Source organism: Pezoporus flaviventris, unplaced genomic scaffold (genome assembly GCF_033815535.1).
Source record: "Pezoporus flaviventris isolate CSIRO_AGI_PZ_B2104156 unplaced genomic scaffold, CSIRO_AGI_Pfla_v1 ptg000040l, whole genome shotgun sequence".
Lineage (NCBI taxonomy): Eukaryota > Metazoa > Chordata > Aves > Psittaciformes > Psittacidae > Pezoporus > Pezoporus flaviventris.
The window spans coordinates 11,153,624-11,181,236 of NW_026892588.1; the positions used below are offsets into that span (position 1 = coordinate 11,153,624).

At 44.5% G+C, this 27,613-nt stretch overlaps 1 protein-coding gene across 3 annotated transcripts in view; it reads left to right on the forward strand.

The window, feature by feature from the left end:
• INPP5D (inositol polyphosphate-5-phosphatase D) overlaps window positions 1-27,613 on the forward strand; it is a 53,200-nt gene that overhangs the window by 3,162 nt on the left and 22,425 nt on the right. For all 3 annotated transcript variants that reach the window (XM_061465312.1, XM_061465313.1, XM_061465314.1), the window contains exons 2-5: window positions 1,937-2,000; window positions 22,277-22,427; window positions 24,552-24,723; window positions 25,977-26,117. In XM_061465312.1, the coding sequence (XP_061321296.1) occupies window positions 1,937-2,000; window positions 22,277-22,427; window positions 24,552-24,723; window positions 25,977-26,117 (528 nt within the window). The remainder of the gene's footprint in view (window positions 1-1,936; window positions 2,001-22,276; window positions 22,428-24,551; window positions 24,724-25,976; window positions 26,118-27,613) is intronic.

Here is a 27,613-nt window from a genome sequence, read left to right on the forward strand (position 1 = left end):
GGAATGTGACAGTAATTGGGACCACATAACTTGACAGTCAGGATGCCATGGAGAGAAAGCCTAAGGGTAGAAATGGGGTAAGGGTTCCAGTCTTCTCTGTCCATATGCACTAAATTAAGGGACTGCAAAAGAGTATTCCTGCTTTTGATTCTAGGAAGTGCTCCTCCCTGCTTCTCCCATCCAACAGCCCTTTCAATTCCCCTCGTCTTACCTGTCCTCACATTAAAGCTCTGTAAAGAGATTTAAGCTGAGGACCTCTCTTACGACAGCAGTCTCGTAAGGCCTGTGTGTTGGGGCACTTTTTGTGAAGGTAACAAGGAGGGTCCTCTTGTGACACAAGAGCCATTGAGCTGGTTTGTTAATCAGTTTCATAGTCTATACACTCACAACTTTTCTCTGTCAGCTGCATAAGCAGTTCTGCTTGACCCTCTTTGCATATCAGCACAAGGAAATGGTGTAAGAGAACTGCACTGACAGATAAAACCAAACCCTCTGCCCTTCCTTGGGGCATATTCTCATCTGGTGTTGATTGCCATGTGGTTGGTGAAATCAGCAGTGTTGTGGGTAGCCGAAGCAGTTGGGAGTTATGTCCGTGACTTCCAGTTCTGTACCAGATCCTCAGATGTGTGAATGAGTAGATGCCTGTGAAATGGTTTTGTACTGCTTGATGAAGTGGTACTGAGCTCTGGGAGCAGTTCTAATTCTTCTGTGTCTTTTGCATTAATGCCATCAAAAGATACAGGTTCATGTGGATACATGGCAAAATCCTCCAAACACCCTGGGAAAACTAAGCTGTGATCTAAGAATATTTTCTTTTAATGCCCAGTTGCTCTTTGTGACTCCTTGTATAAAGCTGCCTAAAATCCTGGCAATTTCTCTCCTGCATGGAGTGATTCTAAAAGGCACATGATGAACAGACTCACAGTGTAATTGTAGAAGAGATGGTGCTTTATTGATTTGCCCAGTCTCCCCATGTGGGGGACTGACCTCAGCTCACATTTCATGACAATTCCACAGGTAATGCAGTGTTTCTCTTAGTGCCAAGGAAGCTCTGAGAATGGATTCTGGTGTTTTCCTTTGAGAGGAAGGGGTTGAAACCAGCATTGTTTATTGTCTTAAAGCCATAGTGTGTGTTTAACAGAGTGCTTTGCCGGTGATATGAAAGATTTGATCAATCTGTTTTTTACTTGGGAGAAAGGTAAAAAATGTATTTTTTAGTCAGTACTTCTTGGGTAATATCCACCATGCTACAGCACTGCTCAGCCTTCCCTTGGGCACTGGGCAAAGGACTCCTCCACACCCCATATCCCTGTCCCCCCTTAAATAAGAATCTAATTGAATTTATTGGGGACAAAATATTCATTATGGCTGATACACAGATGCACACGTGCACTGTGCATCTGCACCAGGATAGCAAGATGGGGTTTCATTCAGGCTGATGGTCAGGATGAGAATGTGCCTAGCAATTAGCTGCCTATCTATGATTTAGCTGAAGTCTATTATTTGGATTTTTCCAGCACAAGTCAATGCACATACTAGCCCTTCAATTTACTCATTCAGTGCTGATTTTGGCCCTGTGTCTTTTGGATTTCTGCTTTTTTATTCCTTCCTGAGACGCCCACTCTCCTGACAGCTAGAGCCATTTGGTGTTTTCTTTCTTTCCAGCCAGAAGAGTTGAATAACTCATTCTGAGGCTGATGCTGGTAGCACTTTCTGAAGTCACATCTGCAGACATGTCTCATGACCATGAACACTTCAGGTTTGTGTTAGTTCACAGACTCCAGGGAAAGAAAGAAAGAGAAATGTTTAAAACCCTTGTGCATGAAGCCACCTCTGTGTCTTGGGAGCTTCCAATACTTTTTCTCATGGGGAGGGGTGCCACAGTGCAATTGCCTTCTGGCCATGATCTAACCATATCTCCTTTGATGTGTTTCAGGTTCCGGAATTGCGTTTATACCTACCGAATTCTGCCTGATAAAGAAAATAAGCTAATTGTCCAGGTAAGCCATGCCACATATCTCTTGGTCCCACTGAGATGCACCTAAGACCCCACTGCTTTTTACTAAGTAGTTCTAACACCAAGAGAAAAAGGATACAAGGAGTTAAACTGATGTTCCCAGCCAGCACAGCGCTAGTCTCCATTCCACTGCTATGGAGATTTTAGTCTCTGGTCTGCTGCTATGGCCATCAGCACTGTGTGTGCCTTCAACTCAGTGGCACTACCATGTTTTATATATCTGAGGACCTCAGCCCATGAAATACCTTTTTCTCTAAAGGCAGCCTCTTGTCAATACATCATGGATATTTTCAGATCCAGAACTGCAGCACAATTTACCTACACCCAGAGAATGCATATTGAGTTGTGGTCTCAGTATACAGAAGGTATCAGGATTGAGGGCAGGAGTTTCAGACCTGCTTTAGGATCCCAAACAAGCCACTTCTCCTTCATGAACCACTTCTTAGCCCTTGTTTAGATAATGAAACTTGGGGTGGGTTGGGAGGCATGGTCTCTTCCAGCCTCAAAAAGTGTGCATGGGTTTATTCAGAGGCAGTGTGGGCTATAGCCTACCTACCCTCTTAGCACAGCCAATGCTGCATGGGCATTCCTTGTAAAATGGAATGGAAATGACTGTGCTACTCACATGCCCCAGTCTGCCCTGCTATTCGGAGTGGATGTACGTTTATTCCTTCCCATTTCAGATATCAATTAGCTTCCCGCACTAGAAATACAGACTTACACCAATTCCATGTGCAGCTTGTACAGCTCATGGTCACCATGTTACTTGTGTATTTCCAGATGTGCTTTAGGGACATCAGTTTTTCCTTTGCACCAAAGAGGCAGTGTATCTGAAGCCAGAGTGATCAGGTCAGTGAGAGCAGTTGAGTGTGGGCAGCTTGCTTTCCACTGTGGGCTCTTGATAAGAATTGTGGATTGTGTGTCCTGGCTGCCTACACACAGACTGGCTCCCTCAAGATGCATCTTCATGTGGCTCAGACTTAGGCTGTTCTTAGGAGCCCCACTCAGATGCAACTGCACACACATGGTTGTATTGCCACCAAGGCCAACTCCAGGCTCTAGGCTGCTCCAGGACCAGCCATCAGAATCAGTGCAGTGTCCCACTTGTCCTTGCCAGCTACAGCTGGTTTTCACAGAGCCATCAAATTACCTCTGTCTCACTTGCCACAGCACTGCTGTTTCAGAGGAGAAACTGGCAGCAGGACACTGGCTCTGTATGCATTGCTGTGGCATGTCACCAAAGCTAATCCATCTTCCCGGAGCACTGGGCAAAACCACATAGAGAATCCTGTACAGGCTCTGTGGGCTAATAGCACGGGGTCAGCACTTGGCTGGAATGAATAACCTGTCATTCTGAGCTGGCTCCACATAGCATGCTGCAGGCCATTTGTAGGAATGCTCAATTTTTTTCTCCGTCATCTGATATATCTCAGCCTTATTGTCCTAAATAATGTGTTTTGGCATATTGTGCTAGTAGGATGATGCATTCTAATGGTAGAGATAGCAGTGGGCAGCTGTCATGCTGGATCAAGGATTGTGAAAAAGCACAAGGTGTGGCTGATGTCTGTCAGCACAGGCTTTCCTCACCACACAGCCCTTCACCTTGTCACCCAGTTCTTCATAGAAAATTCTGCAGGGTATTATTTAAGAATAATGTGTCCTCGTGCTCTCTGGTGAGGGACTATTGCTGGATCCAGACAGTGTTGTTAGAACTCCATGGGATCTTTCTGAATGAAACCTCTTGACATCTACTAGATCTGTTAAGGAAATATGATAATCTAGAAGTACACCTGAACCAATTTGTTAAGATTCCTTTGGGATCTGTGCTGTGATTGTGAGGGATTTCTCTTGTTTATATGTTGTGGGATGCCTAGGGATTGTGGTGGAATACCTTTGTATGCTGGGTTGCCAGGAGCTGTAGGTTGAATATTAGGAGTAAGCTAAATAAAGTGTGTTGTTAGATCATGTTTAGAAGACACAAACACCTCCCGCTTTGTGCTGCTTTATGCCAGTGGTAGGAGAGAGGCAGAAGAAGGGGGCTGGCTTCTTCTGGAAGGAGAGATGGAGCGAGAGTTGTAAGTGAGGCTCAGAGCAAAACAGCCTCATGTTGTTGGCTGCTGTTCCTGGTACATTGTTCCAGCTGGGCCAGAATAGTTCTCTTGTGCAAGGACATAAAAGCTGTTGAATAGGAAGGAGGTTTAACTTTTTTTTTTTAATCCATTAAGAGAGCCGACTAATCCTATGGAATTAGAACAGGTGTTAATACAGTAATCAGTAGATGCTTCTCATTGCTGGGTTTATTGAAAATAACAATAAAGCATAAGAAAGATTCAATACCAAGTCCTGAAATTAGGCTGTATTGGTTACAAATATAGGCTGTAATTGTGCAATGTGACCTTCCTTGACTGCACAGTGCTCCTTCCAGAAGCTAACAAAGTTGTCTTCCTGCCCAGATCTGGACTGATGTCTGGAAAGGACCTTACAGCTCATCCAGTTCCAACCCCCTGCCACAGGCAGCGACACCTTCCATTAGACCAGGTTACTCCAAGCCCTGTCCAGCCTGGCCTTGAACACTGCCAGGGATGGGGCAGCCACAGCTTCTCTGGGCAACCTGTACCAGGGCCTCAGCACCCTCACAGGGAAGAACTTCTTCCTAATGTCTAAAGTAAATCTTCCTTCTGTCAGTGTAAAGCCATTCTAAACCTGAACAGGAAAAGTTCTGGTTTGGCCTTGTTGAACCTCATGAGATTTGCATGGTCCCACCTCTCCAGCCTGTCCAGGTCCCTCTGGATAGCAACCTTTCCCTCCAAAATGTCAACTGCACCACACATCTTGATGTCACCAGCAAACCAGCTCTTCCACTGTCCATGTCACTGACAAAGATGTGGCCCCATCAAGAAAGCCATCAATGTATTATATCCATACACAGCACTTTCGACATGACAGCACTCTCACTGCCACTCTGTGGACTATTTCTGCTTTTAAAGTTGCAAGCTGCTTCATACTGTTTTGAGCTTTGGAGAGCAGATTTCATTTTTCTTTGTTAATTAGAGCCTGTGCCCGTACTGGTGGAACAATGCTCAGTGTCATTTCTTGCATGGTTAGATCAGCTGCTCAAGCACAGGTGGCACACAAGGAGTTGTGTATTTTTGCATTCAGAGGTGCATGTTTGTGCATTCAGGTTGAAGAAAAATATATTTGCATATGTCTTTCCAGCATTCTGTGGCATGCTACATGATCTGCCATTGGGTTACTGCGTCTGTACCAGCTCTCAGCACACAGCATAGTCAGGAATCCCTCTTGCCTGCCATATCTGGAATCAAACTGGTATCCCCCCAAAATGTATCAGGACATAGTGGTTGCAGTTATAGCCTTTTTTCTTTAAATATAAATAGATTTTTTTCCCTGTTGTTTTCTGGGACTGCTGAATTTTCTCCTTCCATTACTTGAGACTTCAAAATATAGACAAAGAAATGCCTGGCTTGGGTGAACCAAACTGGCATCCTGCTGGTGAAAGTATATTTAAGGAAGGCGGGCAGGAGTAATAAACTCACCTTAAAACACAGGATCTGCAAGAGCGAGTAGAGATCTTTGTCCTTAGGCTAAGAATGATTAGTCATCAATTTATGCCTGTTAGCCTGAAGACTCTCACTGTAGTAAAACACTGAGAACTGAGAAGCTGAGACAGGAAGAGAGCAAAAAGTTATCCAGAAATCCAGGAGCAGGGGTACAAGACTGGAAATCAACTGCTCCTTATTCATCCTGTTGGGCCAGTCACAGCTGGAGTACCTAACTTCTATAAAAACAAAGATGATCTTCCCTTGCTCAAATTGGCAGGCATAATCACTGTGGAGTTGTTGAAAGTTTGGGGACTAGCTGAGTGTAGTAATGTTTGTGCAAAGAGACGAAGAGGAGCAAAGGAGTCCTTGAGGGTTACAAGATCAAACTAAGCACTGGAGACAAACTAAAGATACTAAATTTGTCTTTCTAAGGCAGGCATCTATGGCCAGTTATTGGCACCCAGATTCACATAAGGTGAAACTTTCCTATATTGTCACTTAAAGCATCTCACACAGCTAGCTGAGGTGTCAGTATGACCCTCATCACTGCATATTCTGAATTCCTTGTCAGCATCTCCTCAATGAGGAGTACTCTTGTTCCCACTTCATAAATGGGGAACTTGGTCCTAGTCTGAGCACTGTGTTACCAAAAATAATTTTAAATAGCTGTTTGTTGCTACCCCACCAGGATGAGTAGATGTGTTATACATCTGTATTCATCCCCTCCCATTTCAGACAAGCAGTCAAAGTGAGTCAAAGCTGAGCTGTATTTCTGTAATCAGTGGGGAAGAAACAAGTTGCTGATCTGGGTGGGCTAACCTGTCCTTGGCAGGTCCTGTCTCTGTTGGTTAAAGAGCCCAGAGAGCCCCCTTAAGCTGCCAGACTCGGCAGGCTGCAGTCAGGTAAGGAGATTCCTGTTACAGCTGAGTTCAGTGTGAGAAGGCAGTGAGGTCAAAAGCTGCCATTGAAAAACTGGTACTGCCTTTCCTAATGCTTTATCCTGTGCTGCCTTTTTATACTGCATTGTTAAAAGGTCACTGTTAAGAGTATAAACTGCCTCATGGGTGAGGATGCTTGCAAAAGGTGGTAAGAAGGAAGAAGACACTGGTATTGGCTGGTCAGTGAATATGGAGGGGTACAGGGTAGCATGGTATAATCTCTAAAACCCTGTGGAATTTGATTTCTCTAGATTTCTGGTTCATCTCAAATAGGCATTCACAACTTGCGCTATCTGAGGGCTGTTTGGCAATCTAGCTGCTGCACGATCAGTCATTTCTCAGTGGCAGCTAGGTTGCATCTTAGTTTATGCTCATAGTCTATCAGATAACATTTCAAAGGTTGTTTGCAGGATCAAGGGCTCATGCCACTCTGTGTGAAGGCTGGGAGGAGATAGCATGATGGACAGATGTCAACACTGCACAAACAGGAGTGTCACCAAAGATGCCTCTGGTAAAGCCAGAGAGAGTGAGTCAACCTAGTAGTTATGGGAGCAACTTTAGCTTGCCGTTAAAGGTGGAGTCTCCTTCATAAACTGGGGCATCTGCAGAACAGGCTTTGGTAGCTCAGTGCTGTGGACAGATGTTATAATCGTGTGCTGTTTTCTCCTGGACAGCACAGTTTGGCCTCATAAGTCTGAGGAAGGCACAGCCTCCCCATGGGCACAACCTGGTACTTTAGCTCAGCCACATAATGTTCCCACTCTGCAACCCAGAACTTGAGCCACACACATTTGTCTGTCACCTCAGGGCTCAGGCCTCACACAATTATGGCTGCTTCCTTCTGGCAAGGATATTACTTCCTTCTACTTATTGCTAACCTGTTTTGTTTTTTTTCTTGTATTACCCTTAAGTCTGCTCTCTTCATGTCGCTGAGCTCTTGCTTTAAGTTGTGAACTTGCCTGAAATACTGCTGCCAAAGATCCAGGCTTCAGCCACCCATAATGCTTTGAATGGTGTTTGTATCTTTTGGCTGCCTTGTAGGAGAGAGCAGAAATAAAGCTTGGCTTGAGCAGGAGTAGGAACCATGTTGTGTCTTCAAGCAAAATGGAAAATTGAAAGAAAAAGCATTCAGGTGAAACGTTTCATTTTGATTTTGAGCTTTTCAGAAATTATCACAGTGTTGAGGGAATGTTGGAGAAAAATTGTGTTTCAGATGGAAAACCTGGATCGTACTATTGAAAAAAGCCAGATAAGCAGTTTTCACTTTTCACCTTGGTTTTTTATATTAATGGGGAAGGCGGGGGGGGGGGGGGGGGGGGGGGGTGAGCAAAGACACACAGCACACACTCCAACACCCTTCAGTTTGTTAATAAACCTTTCCTTTTTAGCCTTGAGCAAAACTGACCAGCTCCAGAGTTTGCCAATTTCTGTGGATTACTTTGTTGTGAGAAGGAATCGCAAGAGCTGCTGCCTTCTCACACCATGTAAGAGCCTGTGTTACAGTATGGAAAACATCAGCACTTTTCAAAGTGACTGCCTGTCTTTTATGTTCCGCTTCACCTTCCTGGACTGTCCTGGCTGCCCGGCTCCTTGACAGAAAGCAGCAGTGTGTATGTGTCTTCCTGTGCTCTGCTCCACGGGTAAGCAGGGAGATGTTCATTTTACAGTTCTAGCGCCAGATCATCACCTCTGTGAGCATGAGCACTGCTTGTGTTTGTACTGAAACTCACCATTGTTGCAAGGGCTTTTTAACCACTACGTACATTTACACTTACTACTTGTTCCAAAGGGATGGCCAGACTCTACTTGCTTTGGCTGACTTCAGTGAGAACTGTAGATGCCCTGGCAGTGCTGTTTTACATTGAGAGATCGTCTAGCTCTCCCTTTCTTTTCTGGTATTTTTTCTCTAGTCTGATATGAGGCTGTGTGCAACAGGAAATAAATGGTGCTATGTGAGCGGTTAGAAAGCAGGCCAGCAGCTGTGAGTCACTGTACCAACTGACACTGAAGCTGTAGATTACCACTGTACTCTCAGAAGGTAGGAGAACTGATAAATGCTCTGTAAAGGGTTTCCTGCTGAAACCCTCCCTCTCTGGCACATTTCTAGAAAGACAATTTGGGGAATGCATCTGGACTTGTACTTTGTCTGCATATGGGTTGGTTAAAGAGTCCAGAATGACAAAAATTCTCTGTCCCTGGACAGGCAAGGCATTCAGTGATAGGGCTGCATGTTGGCATCAGCTGCTTGGCAAGATTGTCCCTGCCTCTTAGCAGAACTCATTCTGGCTTCTGCTTGTGAGTTGCACAGGGTGGAGCTTGGAGCAGAAGATTCATCTGGCAACCTGCTCTCGGAGCACAGACCCACGGCTGGCCATCCTGCCTGCGTGGTCTGATGAGAGCCTAGGTTTTGGTCAGCTCCTGCATACCTGCTGTCACTGCTGTTGTCACCAATGGCAGTGGCAGTTATCTGGCTATGGCACATGAAGTACCAAGTCCTTTGTGAGCCCTCTGCAGAAGGATGCAAGGTTTTTGTTGTTCTCTTGGATACTGCACTGCAATCCCAATTTGCTGTGCTGCTCTGACATGTGCGGCCAAGAAAAGGTTTTCCATAGTAAGGATTTTGTGATGTGCCTTGGATTTTGCTGATCTATTTATATCTGATTAAAACCCTTCTTCTAGGAAATTGCACTTGAGCTGGTTTCAGAGGGAGATGATGCAAAGCAAAATCTTTTGGGTGATGGTTATCCATTCACAATGTTGCAGTCCCTTACAGCTTCTGTCAGACAGCTGTGTAAAGATTTTGTACTTGCTCAAACTGATATCAAAACCTCATGGTCTCCAGTGAGGACAGGGGAGGCCTGTGCATGCCTCCATGCAGCCAAAAGGCATTGGGCACTGTTGGCTTTCCTCTGTGTTAAAAGGCAGGAGGAAACCAAGTGTCCCATCAAGAAGGATGCTGGTGTGTTGAGACACACCAGCTGGACACCTACTCCCTAGAACTGATTTCACCCGAGCTAGTTACTACCACAGGAATTTTGCTGTGCTTTTGGTACTGCATTGGGACAGAAGGGCTGAGGTATAATTGGGGTTATTACTTTTCTTGGATGGAAACAAGGGACCAGGGGACACCCAGATAGTACTTAGGAGCACTGTCTTGAAGTGTGTTTAGGGAAACACGTTTCTAGTATGCCCAAATACATAATTTAATGATATTAAGCTTTGTTTTATTACTGAAAATGGTAGATACTCCAATTTGAATGTTTTTCAGTATGAGTTAATGTTGATTTAAATCAGTTTGTAAAACACTTTACAGAGTGAAGGTCTTTATATGTAGGACTGAAAATAATTTGGAGTCAGGGCTTAGCAAAATCTGTGCAGTTCCTTTTTCTGCGAACTGTGCAAATCTGTTTGTACAAGGAAATTGTATCTGAGGTAGGAATAAATATAATGCATTTCACAGGTTCTGACAAACTGAAAGAAGCAGCATTTAATAAGAGAACTAGTGTTTCCTCAAACATGCACATTCCTGTCACTGAATCTGTTGCTATACAAAATTCTTCATATAAACAAACCATACCCAGCTTTTGTCTAGTTTGAAACCTCAAGAATGTTTCCAGTTTCCTGAAAATATATTGAAAAACCCCACAACTCAGAGATGGCTTAAATCAGGTTAAAGTGATATTATTTTGCTTTTCAAACTTCAGAAAATGAAATCAGATGTTTGAAAGCTAGTGCATGCCATAAGTAAAATCACATTATGAAGAGATTTCACTCCAGTGAGTAAAATGCCACAGAATGTCATCAATTTCTCTTACAGTTTGCCCTGCAATAAATGTGTTATGTCATAAAGCCTTCATCACACTTAAACGATTGAAAATTGCAAATAGGTAATCCTCACTGAGTGTACAAAAGCAACTTTCAGGTGCAGCAAAATACGCTTAAGATTCAGAAGATGAAGATTAGGGCTGTTAAACAGTACTCAGTTTAACAATTATTGGTCTAGAAGCATAATTGTTTTACTGTATTACCCTTTCAAAAGGCTTTGACCACTCACAACCATGTATGCAGCAGCTCTTTCCCACTCTGCTGGATCTTTCAGTTCCTGCTACAAGAGCTGGAGTGCACAAACAACCTGGTTTGCTCTGGACAAAACAGTGGGCCAGGGACTTTGTGTGTGGGACAGGAATGAGTGGTTGGGAGCCTCAGCCTCCAATGATACACAGACTTTTTCCAGCTGCAAACACACTTTAGGAAGTTCTTGCTCTCCCCTCAGTCTCCTAAAGACATTTCCATCCCAAATCAACTGTTTCTGTGGGCTTTTTAAAGGAAGGAGTAGCAACCTCTCCCCATGGATTGAGAATTGTAAGAAGGGTTGTTTAGATAGGCTTTTCAAATTAGCTGCCGTTGGTGCTTGAGAGGGCAAGTGTATTATTCTCATTTCTCAAGATTCTAAAGTATTCTAAACCTTTTCTGGCAGTTGGGGAAAACGATTGAAAACTTACACAGCCAAAATTATCAACAAGAAAATATTCTACTTTTTGCATCAATTTAATGGATGTTTGCTTTAATACTATCAGTCACACAATGTTGAAACCGTTTGGTTGTCTTATCCTTTTTATATTTTATATTTCCAAAGACTTCTGATGAAGCTTTGTAACTGAATTTGGAGTCTTCAGGGAGACAACAGATCATATCTTTTTCAGCAGTGCAGTAATGAAGCACTAGGTTTTATTGCTTCAGTGTGTTAAGGCATGATGGGTCACAGAGAAAAGTACTTGTTTTCAGGCAAGTCTTGAGTTGTTTTCTCAGAGAAGCCAATACATACAGCTGGTGCTGTATGAGGCTTTTTGTCCTGATCATTTAAGATGGGAAAGAGTCTTGGCAAACACTGCTACTAAATTTGTTTACAGTGAGTCTTAGGGCAAATATCACCATCTGTACAAAATTGTTTCTGCACTTGTTACTGACAGGGTGACTCCTTTTCTGCTTTAGAGATGTATCTTGATTTGCTGATGTATCATTGCAGGCTGCGTTCCCCGTGCAGAGATGCAACTCATCCAGCAGCTCACAAGTAATACTTAGGCTCCAGTTCACTTGACTGCAGTGCACCCTTGGGCAGTGGGACCACTAGACTACATGCGCTCAGCTTATTGCTGATATAAATACAAAATAGAAAGAGACAATCACCTTTAAATAACAACACGTTCAATTAAAAGTACTGTCCTGGTTACACATGTTTTAGGTAAATAAAGTCTGCTCCACCAGTGCTTTTCAAATTTACCTTTTGGTGGTTGAAGCTGTTCATGAAGTTTTAACAGAAATTTAGACTCTTACTTCTCAAATTGCTGCAGAAATGCAAAGCATGCAGGACCTGATTTCAAATGACAAAATGGTTTAGGGAAATGAAACAACCTTTAGCAAAGATAGCTCAGATTCAGCCATTTCAGAGTCCGTCTGAGAGAATGAAGTCACAAAGCAGCTTTCGGTTGTTCTCAGGTCTTTGCCCTGCTGTCTAACTTATTTGTCTTCAGTTCTTAACTTCTGACAGAGTTTTTCATCTTGCTTCTCTTCTGAAATAATAACTTAGTTCCCTTCTGTTACACCCCACATCTCTAAAGCTTTTCTGCTCCAGTATTTTAAAAGGTAACATGCAGCACAGCTGGGTTCAGCAATCCCCATGGGCAAAGTAAAGCAAAGATCTCTATGAGCTATATGTTAGCAGATCAGTTAAGCCTGAATTAAAATTTCCATACAGTTCTGTGTTAGACTCATTCTCCATAACTTGACAGGGGTGTAGGGACCTGTGTTGTTTAAGTCTTAGTATGTAAATATTCTTTGGGATTGAACACAGCAGAACCTACATGCAGTAAGCACTGGTTGTTCGCAGAGGCGCTAGGTTTGTCTTTATTTTATGCCACATGCAAAACCAGAAAACTTGGGCTGGGTCTATTTCTAGGGGGCCAAGTCTAACACAAAATGTGCAACACCGCATCTGCTGTTTTTATCCCAGAGGTGCAGTTCAGGGGAGAACATAAAAGGAGAGGGTTTGAGGAATGTTTTTTGTTTGGTGTAACCTTTGTTAAATGGTGGTGCTTCTGCAGGCTGGATTCTCTGTTCAACTGGCAGGCATGGCTCAGTGCTTCTTTCTAATTGAGTAAGGGTTTGTCTTACTCATGCAGTAAATGAACAAAGTAAGGGACAGTCCTTTGAAAAAAAGGACAAGCAGTCACCCTTAGTGTCAGAAAAATAGAAAACAGCTGCTGTAGGTTAAAGCCTGAGAAATTTTGCAGGCTGAAGACAGGAAATTGTAACACTAAGGTGCTTATCCTTATCTGGGCATTGCTAATTGGTTTTAGTTATGCAATCCTAGAAAGTTATGCAGTATCATGTGGTGAATGCACCTGTTTTACATGCAGCTTCTGCCTGCATGGCTTTGCTTCAGCAATGTATCTTCAATAATTGTAACTTCTTCAATCCTGCATTTTCTTTTTTTCACTGGATATTTCATGTAATTTCTGCACATTTAGTGCTTGGTGTCTGTTGAAACTGGGATTCATTCAGCAGAGGAGACAACAGGAAAAGCAGAGAGATGATCATGGATCCTCCACTGTCTGCCTGCACAGGTTAGAGGAAACCCCTAGGAATACAGCGTAGGAGTGATGCGAACTGAGGGGTCCTGCACTGCTATGCAGGCAGAGGCAGTGTAGACAGCCCTCACCTTTCTCGCAGGACTTTAAACCCCCCACTCAGTTTCCTGGGGATACGTTTGTTGCCTTCAGTAGAGGGAAAAGCTGAGGGGTGCTTGGGAATTTCCACTGGGAAGCAGGTATCAGTGACATGCAATAATTTCCCCACCTTGGCTACCGTCAGCAGTGAGCAATGACAGAATCAGAACAATGACCTCTATAAACTACCTTCAGAAATTATGACTGTTACATCTGATGCCTTGCTAGGTCTTGGGGACCTGTGTTTTTAAGCTTGTCTTGGTATTTCCTGGAGATAGATCCTTTATGAAGAAATTAAAATGGAAACTTTAATTTGACTTCAAGTGCTGAAGCTTTTCAGTGGAAAACCAAAAGGCACAAATCTTGTGATTAAATCCCAAATGTTGTTAGAAGTAGCGTACTCCAAAACTTTTCCTTAAATTCCACCCACACACTAGAAGTGCCAAGAAAAAATTGCATCAGATTCCCATAGATCTGCAGTCCTTGCTCATTCATCACCAGCTCATCTGACTTGCACCCTGTAGCTAAATTTAATACCAGTCCCTAATGTTCTATCATGGAGCTGTACTCTTGTTTGCTTGTTGTTGCTACAAATCTTTTTTATTCTAACACGGAGAAATGCTGAAAGGGTTCCTTGCTCAGGAGGTTTCTCTTGGTGCTACAAGTTGGATCATTATATGCTGTGTTGCTGAAGTGTTTTTTTGATGGCAAGAGTTTGAACGGTTTATTTAGTGCAAAGAACTACCTCAAGTAACTGTTGTGGTGCTTTGTATAATTGCTTGGTGTTCTTACTGTCTTCTGTTTAACTATGTTTGTTAGGTATTTAGCAATTAACATGAATTGTGGAGTGCCAGAGCAGAGTGGAATGGGGTCCTTAAGTAGGATCTGAGTACGTTATTTTTATGACCTGTGTCTATCTTGTGTGGGAGAATGCAGGTTCAAAAGACTTCCATAGGTCCTTTACCTTTCAGAACTTCTGATATGTTTTTCTTTAGCATGTAGAATTTGCAGAAGGAACTTGAGATGATAATTTGGCAGCCAGCTATACTCTGCTGAGAACTTCTTTCAAGATTCCTTCTCTTCAACAGAATCTCTTAATTTGCAAGTGTCCCAGTTCTGCCACGGGAGCAATTCCTACCTGTGAACGCAGCCAATCCTCAGGCTGCCAGAATGAAACCTGTGTGGGATCACATAGAGGAAAACTTCTGCAGGGCCAGAAGAGATCAGAAGTGGTAGATAGGTCAGTCAGGATCTTTTTAAGGTTAACTCAAACCAGGCTCAAATTCCACACATAGAATGTGTTATGCATTTGAAGCTGAACATGAGCAAAACGCATCGTACTTCCCAAGTCTTTTCTATGACACTGGGGATAGGAAAAAGTGAGATGGCCATTTTGGCCAAAATTGAATCAGGAGGGAGTTCAGATTTTAATGTAGATTTGCACTGTACCAGACAATTTGGAAGTGAACTCATGATGTGCCCTGCTGCCCAGTTATCAGTGGAGGCAAGAAGCTAGATGTAATGCATACTTAGTTGTTGTTAAACTACAATTCCTCGTTTCCTTCCATGAATAATCTCTCTCAGAATTTCTGAAGCCCTCTTTTCCTGCACTCTCTGATTTCCATGATTTTCACCCGAAGTCTTAAATGTAAAAGGTCTCTGATGCAGAAGTGATATGAATAAACAAACTTGAGCATCAGGACCAAACCGTTTGCAGAATGAGACATGAAAGCCTTCAGCATCTCTCGGAGGAGACAGGGACTACTCACATTCCATTCTGTTCAGCATTAATCAAATCATATAATTTACAGCTGCATTTACCCTGTGCCATTCTCCTGAAAATCCATATGATTTTTTCAAGGTGAGGAGGTGCTGCTCCAGTCACCCAGGTTCTCTGAATTCCTCCCCTTGCCTCTTCTCTCAAGCCCAGTTCCCCTGTCAGAGACCCTCTAGCTGAGGTTTACCCAGTATCCACATTGCCCTGCCAGCTTGCAGGTTCCAACCACTTACTGCAGTCCATTCCTTTACCTCCAACCACTTACTAAAGTCCATTCCTTTCCCTCCATGTCACAGGATTCCCTTTTTCCTCAGCCACACACTTACTCCTCTCCATTTGTACTCATAGTCAGCCCTATTTCTCCCCAGCCTTGGGTGTTGCATTCAAAATAGAGTATATTCCTGGGTGGCTTGTATTTTGGGAAATGGCTGATTCTCCCAGCTGTGATTCCTGTCTATGATCCCATTCCTGTGAAATGCTCCTGAAATTTCTTAGCACAAGATTTGATCTAAAAATAAGGAATGTTTTCTAATAAAACAAAGCTGAAACATAACTAGGTTGCTTTAAAATACTTGTAAAAAGTAATTTACCAGGACATCTAGTTCTAGGTCATGCTTGCCTAGAAAGGTTGGAGCAGATGATACTTGAGGTCTCTTCCAACCTGGTATTCTATGATTCTTAGCTCTTACATTCAGCTCTTCAGTAAAATATAAGAGCTTGCCTACATGAGAGCCAAAAGTAGATTTAAAAATGCCACTAAACTTCCTAGCTAGAAGACAGTCTGGGAGACAACTTTTTTCCAAACTGGGAAGCCTAAGAAATTTCTTTTCAAATCTAAAAGGAAAAAAGTTCCTGTCAGGCTTTCGCACCAAAGCCGAATGACCTGATTTTCAGCTCCATCTAAGCTGGTGGGTATTCCAAGAATTTCATAACTTTGAAAACTCATGGACTGGTACTGAAATGCCTATATATGGGTTTGAATACCTGTTTAAAGGCACTCTGATTATAACAGATTGGCCTTAAGCAATATAACCAGATGACCAGTTTCCTAGTTCCTCCTTGGCTCAGGAAAGGAAAACACTTCCTCTTCGTTCTGAGGGCCCCAGACTTCCTGTGCCATCTATTTATACTATTGTTGTAATGAACCCCAAGTTAACCACTTCCTTGCCTGGCCTAGTGTAGGCTTTACATCTTTTCAATCTCCTTTCATTTTATGTCTTTATACTCCAACTGCAGCTTCTCTTAAAGATATGGTCAGAGCTGCTTCCCAGCAAACCCATATTTGGAGTATCTTGGTGAAGGTTTTCTCTTGGCCAGTGGGCATTGCCTGGAGATAATGAAGTAGAGGAGACTTGGGTTGTGTCCTTTTTACACCAGATGTAAAGGAAAATTGTATCATCTCAGCCATACAAAAACCTGTTGAAAAGTTTAGATGGGTGAATTTGGAAAGGGCATTGCAAGATTTGACAAAAGACTAGTGATTAAAGGCTTTAGTTGTACTTTTCATCATGAAGGCAGGATCAAGTTGTAGCTAATTGCGTTAAACCATCGTACAGTGAGTGTACAGAAGATGGAAGGGAAATTGGTAACTCGAAGGACCTGCAGAATTCAGGGCAGTTTCTGGAGGCCAGGAGACACCAGGACATCCTGCGGGAAAGGAGGTCTCCAGCCAGAAGGGCTGGAGTCAGAAGATCTGAGAGTGCATGGTTTGTGATGTAGTTGAAATGGCTGGGCTGGTCATGACAAGCATTGTCATGTTCATTTTTACCAGTCTTCTTCAAGGATACAGCAGGATCTGGACAAAGAGGCAGCACGCAGATTTGCCAAGGGCTTCCTTAGGGGCAGTGGTGAGGCCTTGTGAGGTCTCTGATCCCAGCGTTTGTCCTGTTTTCAAGCTGAAGCTGGATCAGCTAGCTGGGAGAAATGCCTTTGTAGGGTACTCAGCACTGAAATGCTGAGGGACTTCCTGCACTGAGTCCCTTGAGGGACTTCCTGCACTGCTGGTTGCCATCATCTTCATAAGAGAATGTAAAACTTGTAAGACTGTACTAGTTTTACAAGTCTCCACATCGAACCAGTCCCTGGCTTCGGAGCTTTCCTTGTAAATCACATTTTCCAGCTCTTCCCCATGCCCATATTTTTTCACTGGGACACTCTATGGTATTTCTACATGTTCCATAAAAAGTGGTGCCCTAGGCTGGACACAATACTCCATCTAATACCTTATGGCACCAAGTACAGCAGAAGAGTTTCTTCCTGCATCTCATATGACACTCCTACTAATAGATGTTAAAAAGGCAGGCTTTTTCTAATGCAGTTTCCCACTTTAAAATTGCTACACAGCCTCTGATTCATTATTATCCAGATTCCTTTGTGCAACTCTGCTGTTTTACAGGCTGTTCCCTGTATTGCATATGTTCACTAGGTGTTTCCTTCCCGTATGTCATGGCTGTGAGCAGTGCAAAACTGAGGTACCAGCAGTGGTGCCATGGAAGGAGAGCCTGCCCTCCATCCTGTGCCAGTGTCCCAGGAGCAGTGTGAGCATGGGTCTGGGGGATATGTGTGTTGCCATGGAGATGACACTTGCCATCCACATTTCTAATGACTTGAAACAATTCACTTGGCAATTAAAACGAGATCTATCCTGTGATAACCCTGAGGAAATAGTTACTAAATGACAGCGGGAAGGGGGAGGGAAGTGGATTTCATTGTTGCGCTCTGCTCGGGTGGCTCCAGCTTGCTCCGCTTGGTTTTGTTTGCAGTGCTGTGTTCTGCGTCTGCTCCCTCAAAAGCCTGAGCAAGTTGGCATAAAGTTCAGGCTCCATTTTGCCTCACTCCTGTCATCCAGCGTGGTTGTCTTAAGGACATCTATTCAGAGAGCACCATCAGTCCAGTTTTCACTAATGCACTCTGCAACCCGATGTGGAGTGACTCAGTGCCAGTATGCAGCTATCCATCACTGCTTTTCCTTCCCAATCTATAAATCTTTGCCACAAGTTCAAGTGTGAAGAAAGCGCATGTCTCAGCTACATGCTGCTTTCCTTGCTTGCTGGCAGTGCAAATTGTTTGACCAGCCTTCAGGTAGGTCATCTAGACATGAGTGCTAGCTGCAACATCACTGAATCAGGTTTTCTGTGTTAAATGATGCTACACAGACATCATTTAATGAGCACAAGTAGTGCTAGGCTGGAAACACATGGCTTGGGGGATAGTTATATTGTGCTGTGGCTGGTAGCAAAGTTACAGGCTGTTGGAGGGCTCACATGGCACTCATCCCTAGTGGTATCTGAGCACCTTGCAGTCGTGCAAGATCTTGCCTTTACTGTTCTCTCCCCCAGTTCCAACAACATATAGTATTTGCTGTGCCTCTGTGCAGAGGGGGGCAGAGCAAAGCAGTGTGCCCTGCTCTGTTGGGCAAATGGGGAAATTTTGGGGGTGCCCTGAACCAACAGGAGCTCATTTCATAGTGCAGGCCAACAGGCAGAGAGGGTTGTTGGGCACTGCTTTGTACTGGAGGGTCACAGCCCTTCCCGCATGCTTCCTCTTGAGGTCCTTGAAAATAACAACAATAATACAAAAGAAAGTGAGTGAGAATAATGCAGCAATCTTTGCTTTCAGGCTCTGAAATGTGTAAAATGTGAAAAGCTAATGTGTAGCAAGGCGGTGCTTGCTATGGCTTTCATGGGGCAGGGCAGGGCCCTCGAGCTTCCCCAGTGTGAGCAGGTGCTGAGCATGTTTGAGGGTCCCCATACTTCCCTCTGAGCTTGGCCACAGATGGTTCCCTGTTTCCTTATTGCAGCTCCCACTGTCTCTGTGCAGCTGCTTGGGACACGTGTCAGCTCCCTGGTGAATTCTATCTCAACATATATGAAAATGCCATCTTTTATTTTTACTCTGTGCTATGGGGAGTTGGTCCTTTCTATCCTGACTGGACTTGTGGAAGGTGTGTTACTGGAGGAATGCAGACTGCCTCTCTTTGGGAGTGAGTGGCTGGATCTGGGTGAATGCAAAGCCCAGCTCCTCCTCATGGCCACAAATACCAGTTGAGAGAGTAGATGGTGGCATTCAAGAAAGGTGGCTGGAGATGGTGGGAAAGTACTACGGTAGAAAGGATGCATAATAGTGGGGCTGCTGTGCGTGTGCATCCAGCTACCCTGCACATGCGCTGGGCTTATGGCCACTCCAGGGAATTTGAGCAGGACCACGGGCTTTGGTCAACTCTTGAAACATGGTGCAATGAGTTAGAGGAAGGAGGCCTGTTACAAAATGCTCCTTCTTCTGGTTACCACAGAGACCAGCCCAGTTTTAGAGACTGAACTATCCTTGGCAGCAAAAAGTGCTAATTCAGCCTTTCCTCCCACTTACATCAAGGCTCCATTTGACCTTGAAAGAGCTGTGCAGGACAGTCCATCTTCTTGCAGGTGCCCTGGGAGAGCAGGAGCTGAGAGCTAAAACAAGGCTGAGAAGACAGTGTTTGGGCACTGAGGGTGGGAGCGATGTTGTGCAGGGGTGGGATGGAGGAGCTTCAGGGACAGTCATCCATCAGGGAGATATGGGAGAGCGGGAAGACAGTGTGGTCTTTGGAAAGTGAAGTAGGAGTGTGAAGACAACTTTGGAAAGAGGAGGAGCCAAGGTAGACTGCAGTAATTCAAGAGGTGGGAGAGCACCGATGGCAAAGTTTTTCTCCTACAAATGTGCGTATGGCAAACCCTGACAATCCTGTTTACCTTTGATGTGTTTTCAGGTCCAGAGTGTGTGCTCTGATGGGGCTGATGCCTTTTTCCAGGTGCCCTTTGGGATAGCTTAGGGCAAAGCAATCCATAAAAAGCATTGTTTCCCATGTCAGTCCATCTATGGGTGCTGTAGGTGGTGAGCAGAAGGCAGCCCAGGGAGGTTAAATCCAGAGGATGAAGTGTGGTAACACTGCCACGAGCTGGGCACGAAGGCTGAGTGTGCTGCCATCCTGCAGTCAGTGCTGCTAACAGAGCACTCTGGGCTGCCAGGGGGGACTGCTGGTCACAGCTGCAAAATAATCACAAAAATTGGGATTTTGGAGCAGAGGAAGGTACTGCAGGAAACATGAGCAGAAAAACACAGAACGGAGCTATTCCAGGTCCATCCCAGTGCAGCACCATGATTGCAGGATCCTTTCATATGGTGGATTAGAGCTGAATGCATTTTCCTTGATGGTTTTCCCTGATTCCCAGCCTTCAGAGTAGGCATCAAGAAGCAGAAGAGCTTGGGAGAACCAAGACACTGTTCGCACTGGTTGGTGTAAACCATAAGTCATTCTGATTTTGCTGAGGCTGTGCTGCTCTAGCCAAGCAGGATTTGGCCTATGCTGTTATGGTAATGTGAGGTTTTAAGCAGCAATTTGTTTCACTACCTCACAAAACAGGTGTTTGCCCAAGCATTGCCTTCATGCTGAATGCGACATTTTCCAGTGTACAAGAATAATAGATCTTGATGAACGCAGGAACACCCAGGAGGCAGAAAAGGAGCCTGTACAGGCAGAGCTCTCAGAAACATCTCACACGTTTTTTACAAAAATGTGCCTTTAAAGACATGTAAGTGTAGTTAAAAATGAAAGGTATTTCTGATGCCAGGCCTGAGGGCACTGAAGGTTTCAAATGCAGCTCAGTATTGACAGCACTGTCCTAATTTCTGGCTGGAGATTTTGTTCTTTAGGAAGAATTAAAAGGAAATGTTGTTGCTAGGACTCACTGAAGATACTTTTCTGTGTTGTGCTCACCATGAGTAATGCTCTTGGTTTTGCAACATTTGCCTTTTAAACACAAACTGTTCACAGACGAGACTGGACAAACACAAATGGCATATAAATAAGCTTGTTAAAACTTTGTGTATGTTAATTTTTACAGCCAATAATTGCAATCCAAAAAGAAATTAAAATACCCTGCCTGTTAGTCAGGCAGAATGTCTAAAGTGTGGCTGTATAACAAGTTACTTCAAATTGGAGGCAAAGCTTTCGTTAGTTATTAGCTAGCAGTGTTTCCTGTGCAAAATCTAGCTTTATGCATGTAAAAGAGTGCAAGTCAAGCCTGCCATTAGGGTCATCAGGTCTTCCTTTTGATTGCCTGCTGCTGCTGTATCCCGGGTTGTGAACAGCTCCTAGTGTTAATCTTTTAAGTCTTGAACAGTTTTGTGGGGCTGGAAAGCATCTACTCTGCACTGTTCTGCCCTGGGTCCTTTATGTTTTGCTGCATGTGTAGTTAGGGCTTTCTTGGGTTGGTTTCTCTGGGAAAACCTTGCATTCACAAAAACAGCACCGCACTGGGAAGAGCATGCCCTGGGAAGAACAATCAGAGCTTTGGTTACATGTTGCTGTGGGTTTGGATGGTACTTAAGTGCAGTTCTGGCGGTAATGCAGACCTCTTTCTTTTGGTCAGGAGGTCTGTGCTGAGCCATGACAAATCATTTATCAGGTAGGGCGCTTGGTTGAAGCAAATGGACAAGGGCAGCATGGATGGCAGCTCTTCCTGCCTGGTGAATCCAGCAGATTCACCATTTGTACCAATGCGTGGATAGAACTGCTCTTAAAGCTTTACCTCTGAAGACCTCTATAAACGTCATATCCCTGTGTTTGCCCTCTGCAAGTATCCATTTCCCAAGATGAGTGGCCAGGGCTGTGCCAGAAATAGATTTAGTCACAGTTAAAATTCAGCCGGCAAGCTCAGTGTCATGCGTGGTGCATTCACAGTCCTGGCTGCGTCCGAAACCTCAGCTTTCTCAGTGACAGTACCTTGCTAGCTTGTTTCACTTGAACCTAGTTCTGAGCCTCTGAATCCTGGAAGGGATGCTAATACCCAGCTTTAGACATGTTTATCTTGCAATTTCACAGAAAAATTCATCCCGGATAGTACAAAATGTAATACAGTCCAGGGGGGTTGTGCTCATTAAAAGAGGGAATGCAAAAAAAGACTTTGTTTTTAAAGTCTTCCTTTGCTTTGAAGCCAAGCACACTGAATCAAATGAGAGAGCTCTTCCATTTGGCTTCAGTGAATCTTTGAGGTTGCCATCTTTGCTGACTCTGGCTGGGACATGTATGTGTATATCTGTTTCTGTTTGTACTGCAGGAGTCCTTCTGCACAGAGCCTGTGGTCAGGTGGGCACTGAGAGCTGGGCTGGCTGACTACAGCAGTAGTGGGGTTTTCTTTATGACTTTGTTTTTCCTTCTGTGAGGAGCATTGTTTCTGCAGTAGGAAGTCCCATGCCATGATAGCGTCTGTGTTTTGTTTCAGGCATCAGAGGGTGTTCCTGTGAAGTATTTTGAGAACTTGGTGGAACTGATAGAGTTTTACAAGAAGGAGAACATGGGTCTGGTATGGCACCTCAAATATCCAGTGCTAAGGGAAGCAGAGGAGGCTGCAGATGAACCAGAGGAGGATGCTGGTAAGAAACCCATGATGTGACTTGGTGATACTTGATACTGACCCTTGATACTTCCTCTGGACTGGATACACACAGTGCAGGCAGGGGGGTTACAGCATGTCATGCAATAAAATGGAGCAGGGTGTAGAGAGGCCTGAGCTGGCAAGACCTTGAGGCAGTGAGTCCTCATGGCTCTGGGTTTGTACTGTATCTGAAGCATCTGTTTAGCACACCTGAGGGAATACATTGAGACTCTTTGCGGTATATTGTTATCACATGCAGGGCTGAGTAATCTGTGGTCCTTCATTTGGACTCAAGATGGTTTATATCCAGCCATCTCACATGTCTCTGTACCCTTCTCCCCGCACTGCATCTGTAGGGCCACTGTCTCAGCAACAGAGATGCTCCCCTAGAGACTAGAAGCACATCTCTCTGCAGCTGCTGCAGGTCTTGATTCATCTGGAACTCAGGCCCCCTTATCTGCTCTAATCCAGAGGACATGTCTAACAGCCATAACCAGAGGGTGCAGATCTGCAGTGGCAGACAGCCTAACTCTATGTATAAAGGAAGATGTATGATGACGAGGTGTGATTGGCATCATCCCAACTATTTTATACGAAATGTCACTGCGGGTTCCTGACACTCACTGGTCTTGGATCGTTCCTCAGATTTTTCCTGGATCATCTCTTAGATCTGTCATTGTTCTCCTTAATCCCAGGGGAAGGTCATACCCACAGAGCCATCCTTCCTGTCCTTTCTGACGTCTGTCCAAAAATGATGAGAGTTCCAATAAAACTTGTCTGAGGGACTAGTCCCTGTGACTATGACCCATAGTCCCTCATAGTCTGCCTGTGACAGGCAGATAGGCGTGTGCACTAAAGCAGATTTATGTGCCTATGTGCATTAATGCAATCCAATGGATGTCTAATAGGACTGGAAGATTTTGGTGTGCAATTCTCATGAAGAAACAGAACAAGATTTTGCAAAGCTGCTCAGGAAAGATGTTCCTGGTTCTTGGCCAGCTGCACCAAGTCTCCAGCTTTCATGGTTGGAGGAGGGAACTACAGCAAAAATAATACACAGAGAGGGGAGCAGCAGGGAATGACGTTCTAGCCAAGACCGAGAGCCTTTAGATGAAGAAATACTAGCACTGGAGCTGGGCTGTTCATGTCTAGGATTTAATTTTGTTAAGGTACTTTGTTGCCATCGTGCTGGAGACAAGGCCAACAGATGTCTGGCCACCTTACACATAGAATTGCAGAGGTGGAAGATGAGCACCCTGCAGATGCACAACCCAGCTGTGCCATTGCTCAGTGCTGCAGTGGCTCTGTGAATCACAGCTTCTGCCCAGGAGCAATGAATCAGTTTTAAGTGTCTCTTTGTAATGAAAATGTCACCATTAGGAAATGACCGAAGAAAACCTCACAACTCAACCAGCTACATACAACATGTGTGACAAAGTGTTGGAGCAATTGCTATGAAAAGAAAGACAACCATGAACCATGGCTAGGATAAATGGAGATGAACCCACTCCTCTCCCAGGAGAGGAGAGTATGCTGGGCAACAGCATTACAGAGCAGGAAAACCATTTGTGCTTCCAACTTGATGCCCTAACGACAAAGCAGAATGCTCAGCCCCTCTGTATTGGATTATGGGTTCTATATTCTCCATCTGTGTTTGCTTACTTTAGCTGCTCATTTCTTTCTATTATCAGCTTCTGGTGCTCTTTCAATCATGCCCCTCCACCCCATTCTGCCCCAGTGGCAGGTCTGGTAATGATATGGATGAGGTACATCTGTGTTCCCTGAGCATTATATTCAAAGTAACTAATTAACCTTCATAGTGGCTGTGCAGATGGGAGAGTCAAACTGACTCGGATGAGGTTACACTGCCAGGCAGAGGCGCACACTGCTTGTACATGAAGCCTGGCAGCTCAGCCCGCTGGTCTCACACCACTGACATCCCTGAGAACAGGGCTGGGCCAGTATCAAGCCCTGAGTTTTCCAGCTCTGAAATCAGAGGCAGTTCAGAATGGATGGTCCCTGCAGTGACTGCCACTGTGGTACAGACTCTGCCCTGCCTATGGGTGAGTGGATCAAATTGCCACACTGGGAGTGACTCTGCCTTTCCCTTCCTCCTTGCCAGACCTGGTACCCATGCCTCCTATCCTTCCCCTGCGCAACATCCTCATGACATTGCCAAGCAGCGAGACAAAGGAGGTATCTTCTCTCCCTGAGAACTCCAAGGTGGCAGATGTTAACAAACTGTCCCTTTCCGAGACACTACTCCAGCGGCTGCAGCACCAGGACACAAGCAGGTGAGGATGGATGGCAAGTCACAGGGCTGCAGAATCAGCCTTCAGCCCAGCACTGTGCTTTCTGGGACTCTCTGTTTGGACCTATTTGATTAGTGAAACTAATTATTCATACTAACAAATGAACAGAATAAGATCTACAGTGCACTGGCTATTCTTGACAGTCCAGCTGTCATCTAGAAAAAGTACCTTTTGGAAGTATTGAAATCACCAATAGACTTTCTCCGCTGAGATATAGGTTTCTAATATAAAAGCTGGTAATATTTGAGAGAACTTGTTGTATTAGCTATGCACCTAAACTACAGATTGTATCAGAAAGCACCAGCTAGTTGTCAAAAAGAATAAGCTTGTGTGTGGGTTTCCAGGTACTCGCTGATTTACTGCAGCTACAGGTCTGACTCACATTGTCCCACCTGCTGTCAAATCTGGACATGCACTGAAGTCTTAGAGGAAGCCACGTGACATTTAATGACTAGATTTAAAAGTAAAATGAAAACAGAATCAGAAGGCATGGCTGTTAGCAGGGCAGTGAGAGGCTGTGAGCAAACAGTGGTCATGTGTGGCATCACAGGACCTGTTGTGGTGGCTCGGTAGCACACTGGGAGAAATCCAGTTTTGTTCAGCTGCCTGCACCATTTCATCTGCATCATCAAAGCCAGCTGGGACCTCCTGCATTTATTAAGCCACAAGACAGCACATACAGTCTGCCTGGTTCATCCTTCCCTGCGGGGCTGGAGTCCAGGCACCACAGCGACAGGGAGGAGAGCATCCCATTCAGCTCTATGGTCTCAAGCCCATTAGGACAGTTTTGAATTGTTTGGAGTAAAACCTTCAAAGTGGGACTTGGTGAGGTGAAAGGGAGCCTTCTTGTCCCCAGAATCCCTGAGCTGCCATTAGCAACCTCACAGCAGCCTGGCTTCACCTGCCAAGTCTAATGATCCCACAATAGTTTTGGCAGAGCTGGGTATCAGAAGACTTCTGACGTAGTAGCTCAGCAGTCACAGAAGAGAGGATTTGATATGGAGAAGGAGGAAGAGGAGAAGATGTCACCAGTGTAGTAGGGAACCCATGGTTCAGTTCTGAGAACTGTGTATTTACACTGAAATCCAAGGCAAATTGCTTCCCATCTGTCTATACAAGCAGTGGAAGTTTCAGAAAAATAATAAAGCTGTCTATATTAATAAAAATAATAAAGCTGTCTGACATTTGGGAACAGAGGGAAGAGCTGGCTTTTGACCTGCCTATTTCTTTCACAGTGTCCCTGATGAGCATCTTAAGCTCATCCAAGATTACCTGCAAGCTCACATCATCAGTGACTTTGAGATGGTGCAGACTGGCTCAAGCAACCTTCCTCAGCTGAAGAAACTACTTGCACTTCTTTGCAAAGGACTCTTCAGGTAACTGGAGATGGTTTTTCAGAGTATAATGTTGTGACACTGTAGTCTAACACAGGTTCCATGTGCGTGCATTCAGAACCTGTATTTCTGGCACAGGAAATTGGCTTATCCTCAAAAACATTATATTTAGCTCTCATGACCTGTGATTCTGGTCCAAAGCTGTGAAATCTATATAAAAGAGACAGCTCTAACAGTGAAGTTCCCCTGTAGGCGGTTTTGGTCGGTGGAGCATTGTTTTTTTAGGGTTTGTTTAGAAAGAAACAAAACAAAAAATGCTCTAATGTTTAACTGCATAATTTGGTAATACAGAAGTGACACCCACAGAATTGTCAGGCAGGAATCGTTTATGGAAACAAGCACATACTGGTGTATAGCTATGTTTTAAACACTGATTTTTCCTTCCCACTAATGCACTGTGAACCTGGGGTGATTCCAATGATGTCAATGAGGTCCAGCTCAAATGAAAAGAGAAACAAGCCTCAACTCTACCGATTTTACCTTTGCTATTTAGAGATCTTCTAGGTCCCAAATAGGTAAACTCCAATAGGGAACTAAAACCTTGCAGAGCTCCCTCTTTCTCCAGTGGAAGGATGTGATTCCACCACTACCACCCCCACCCCCACCCCCCCCACCTTGCTGCTTGTAAGCAAAAGAGGAAGTTAATGCATACTTCTGCAAAGACCTTAGAGCACTCTACGGCAGAGGGCACATAGTTCCACACTTGTATCTGTGGCTTGCAAAATCCTTCTCTCCAGTGTATTTAGAAGTGAGGCTGGTAGTGCTAGTGGCCCGATCTTGTTTTCCTAGAGCTCACCAAGGCTGAAAAGTGGCCTAAAATGAGGGGTGTATATTGCTGATTTGCTTGGTTTTAACCCATGGAAGAAAGGCAGGGAGTGAGTGAGATGCTCAGTTGCTTGGGACCACGGTTGCTCCTCTGAAGTGGTGGTCATTGTGCACGTTTTACCAGGCAAAGGGGAGGAACATGCAGTTCTGTTCCTTCTGTGAGAACCCAGCTGCCCACAGGCAAGCCCCTGGCACGACTGAGGATGGGCTTGTGCAAAATGCTGCCTTTCCTCTGCGCCCTGCTTGGAGGTTTTGCTTCTCTACACCCACAGAGAGGGAGACCCAGGTGGCTTGCTAAGAATAAACCTGAACAATGGAAACTAAAATCTAATGAAATCACAAGTGAGAGTTTCGTGTTAAGAAAATACCTCCACTACTGCTGTTATGGTGAAGGCTGGCTTTTTCCATTTCCCACTTAACTCCTCTTCACCTTATCTGAGTTTTACATCCCTGCTCCTCATAAATGCATATGGTATGGCAAGACAGAAGACACAAGAGGTTCAGAATCCGTTCAAGTATCATAGAATCCCAGACTGGTTTGGGTTGGAAGGGACCTTAAAGCTCATCCAGTTCCAACCCCTGCCATGGGCAGGGACACCTTCCACTAGACCAGGTTGCTCCAAGCCCCGTCCAACCTGGCCTTGAACACTGCC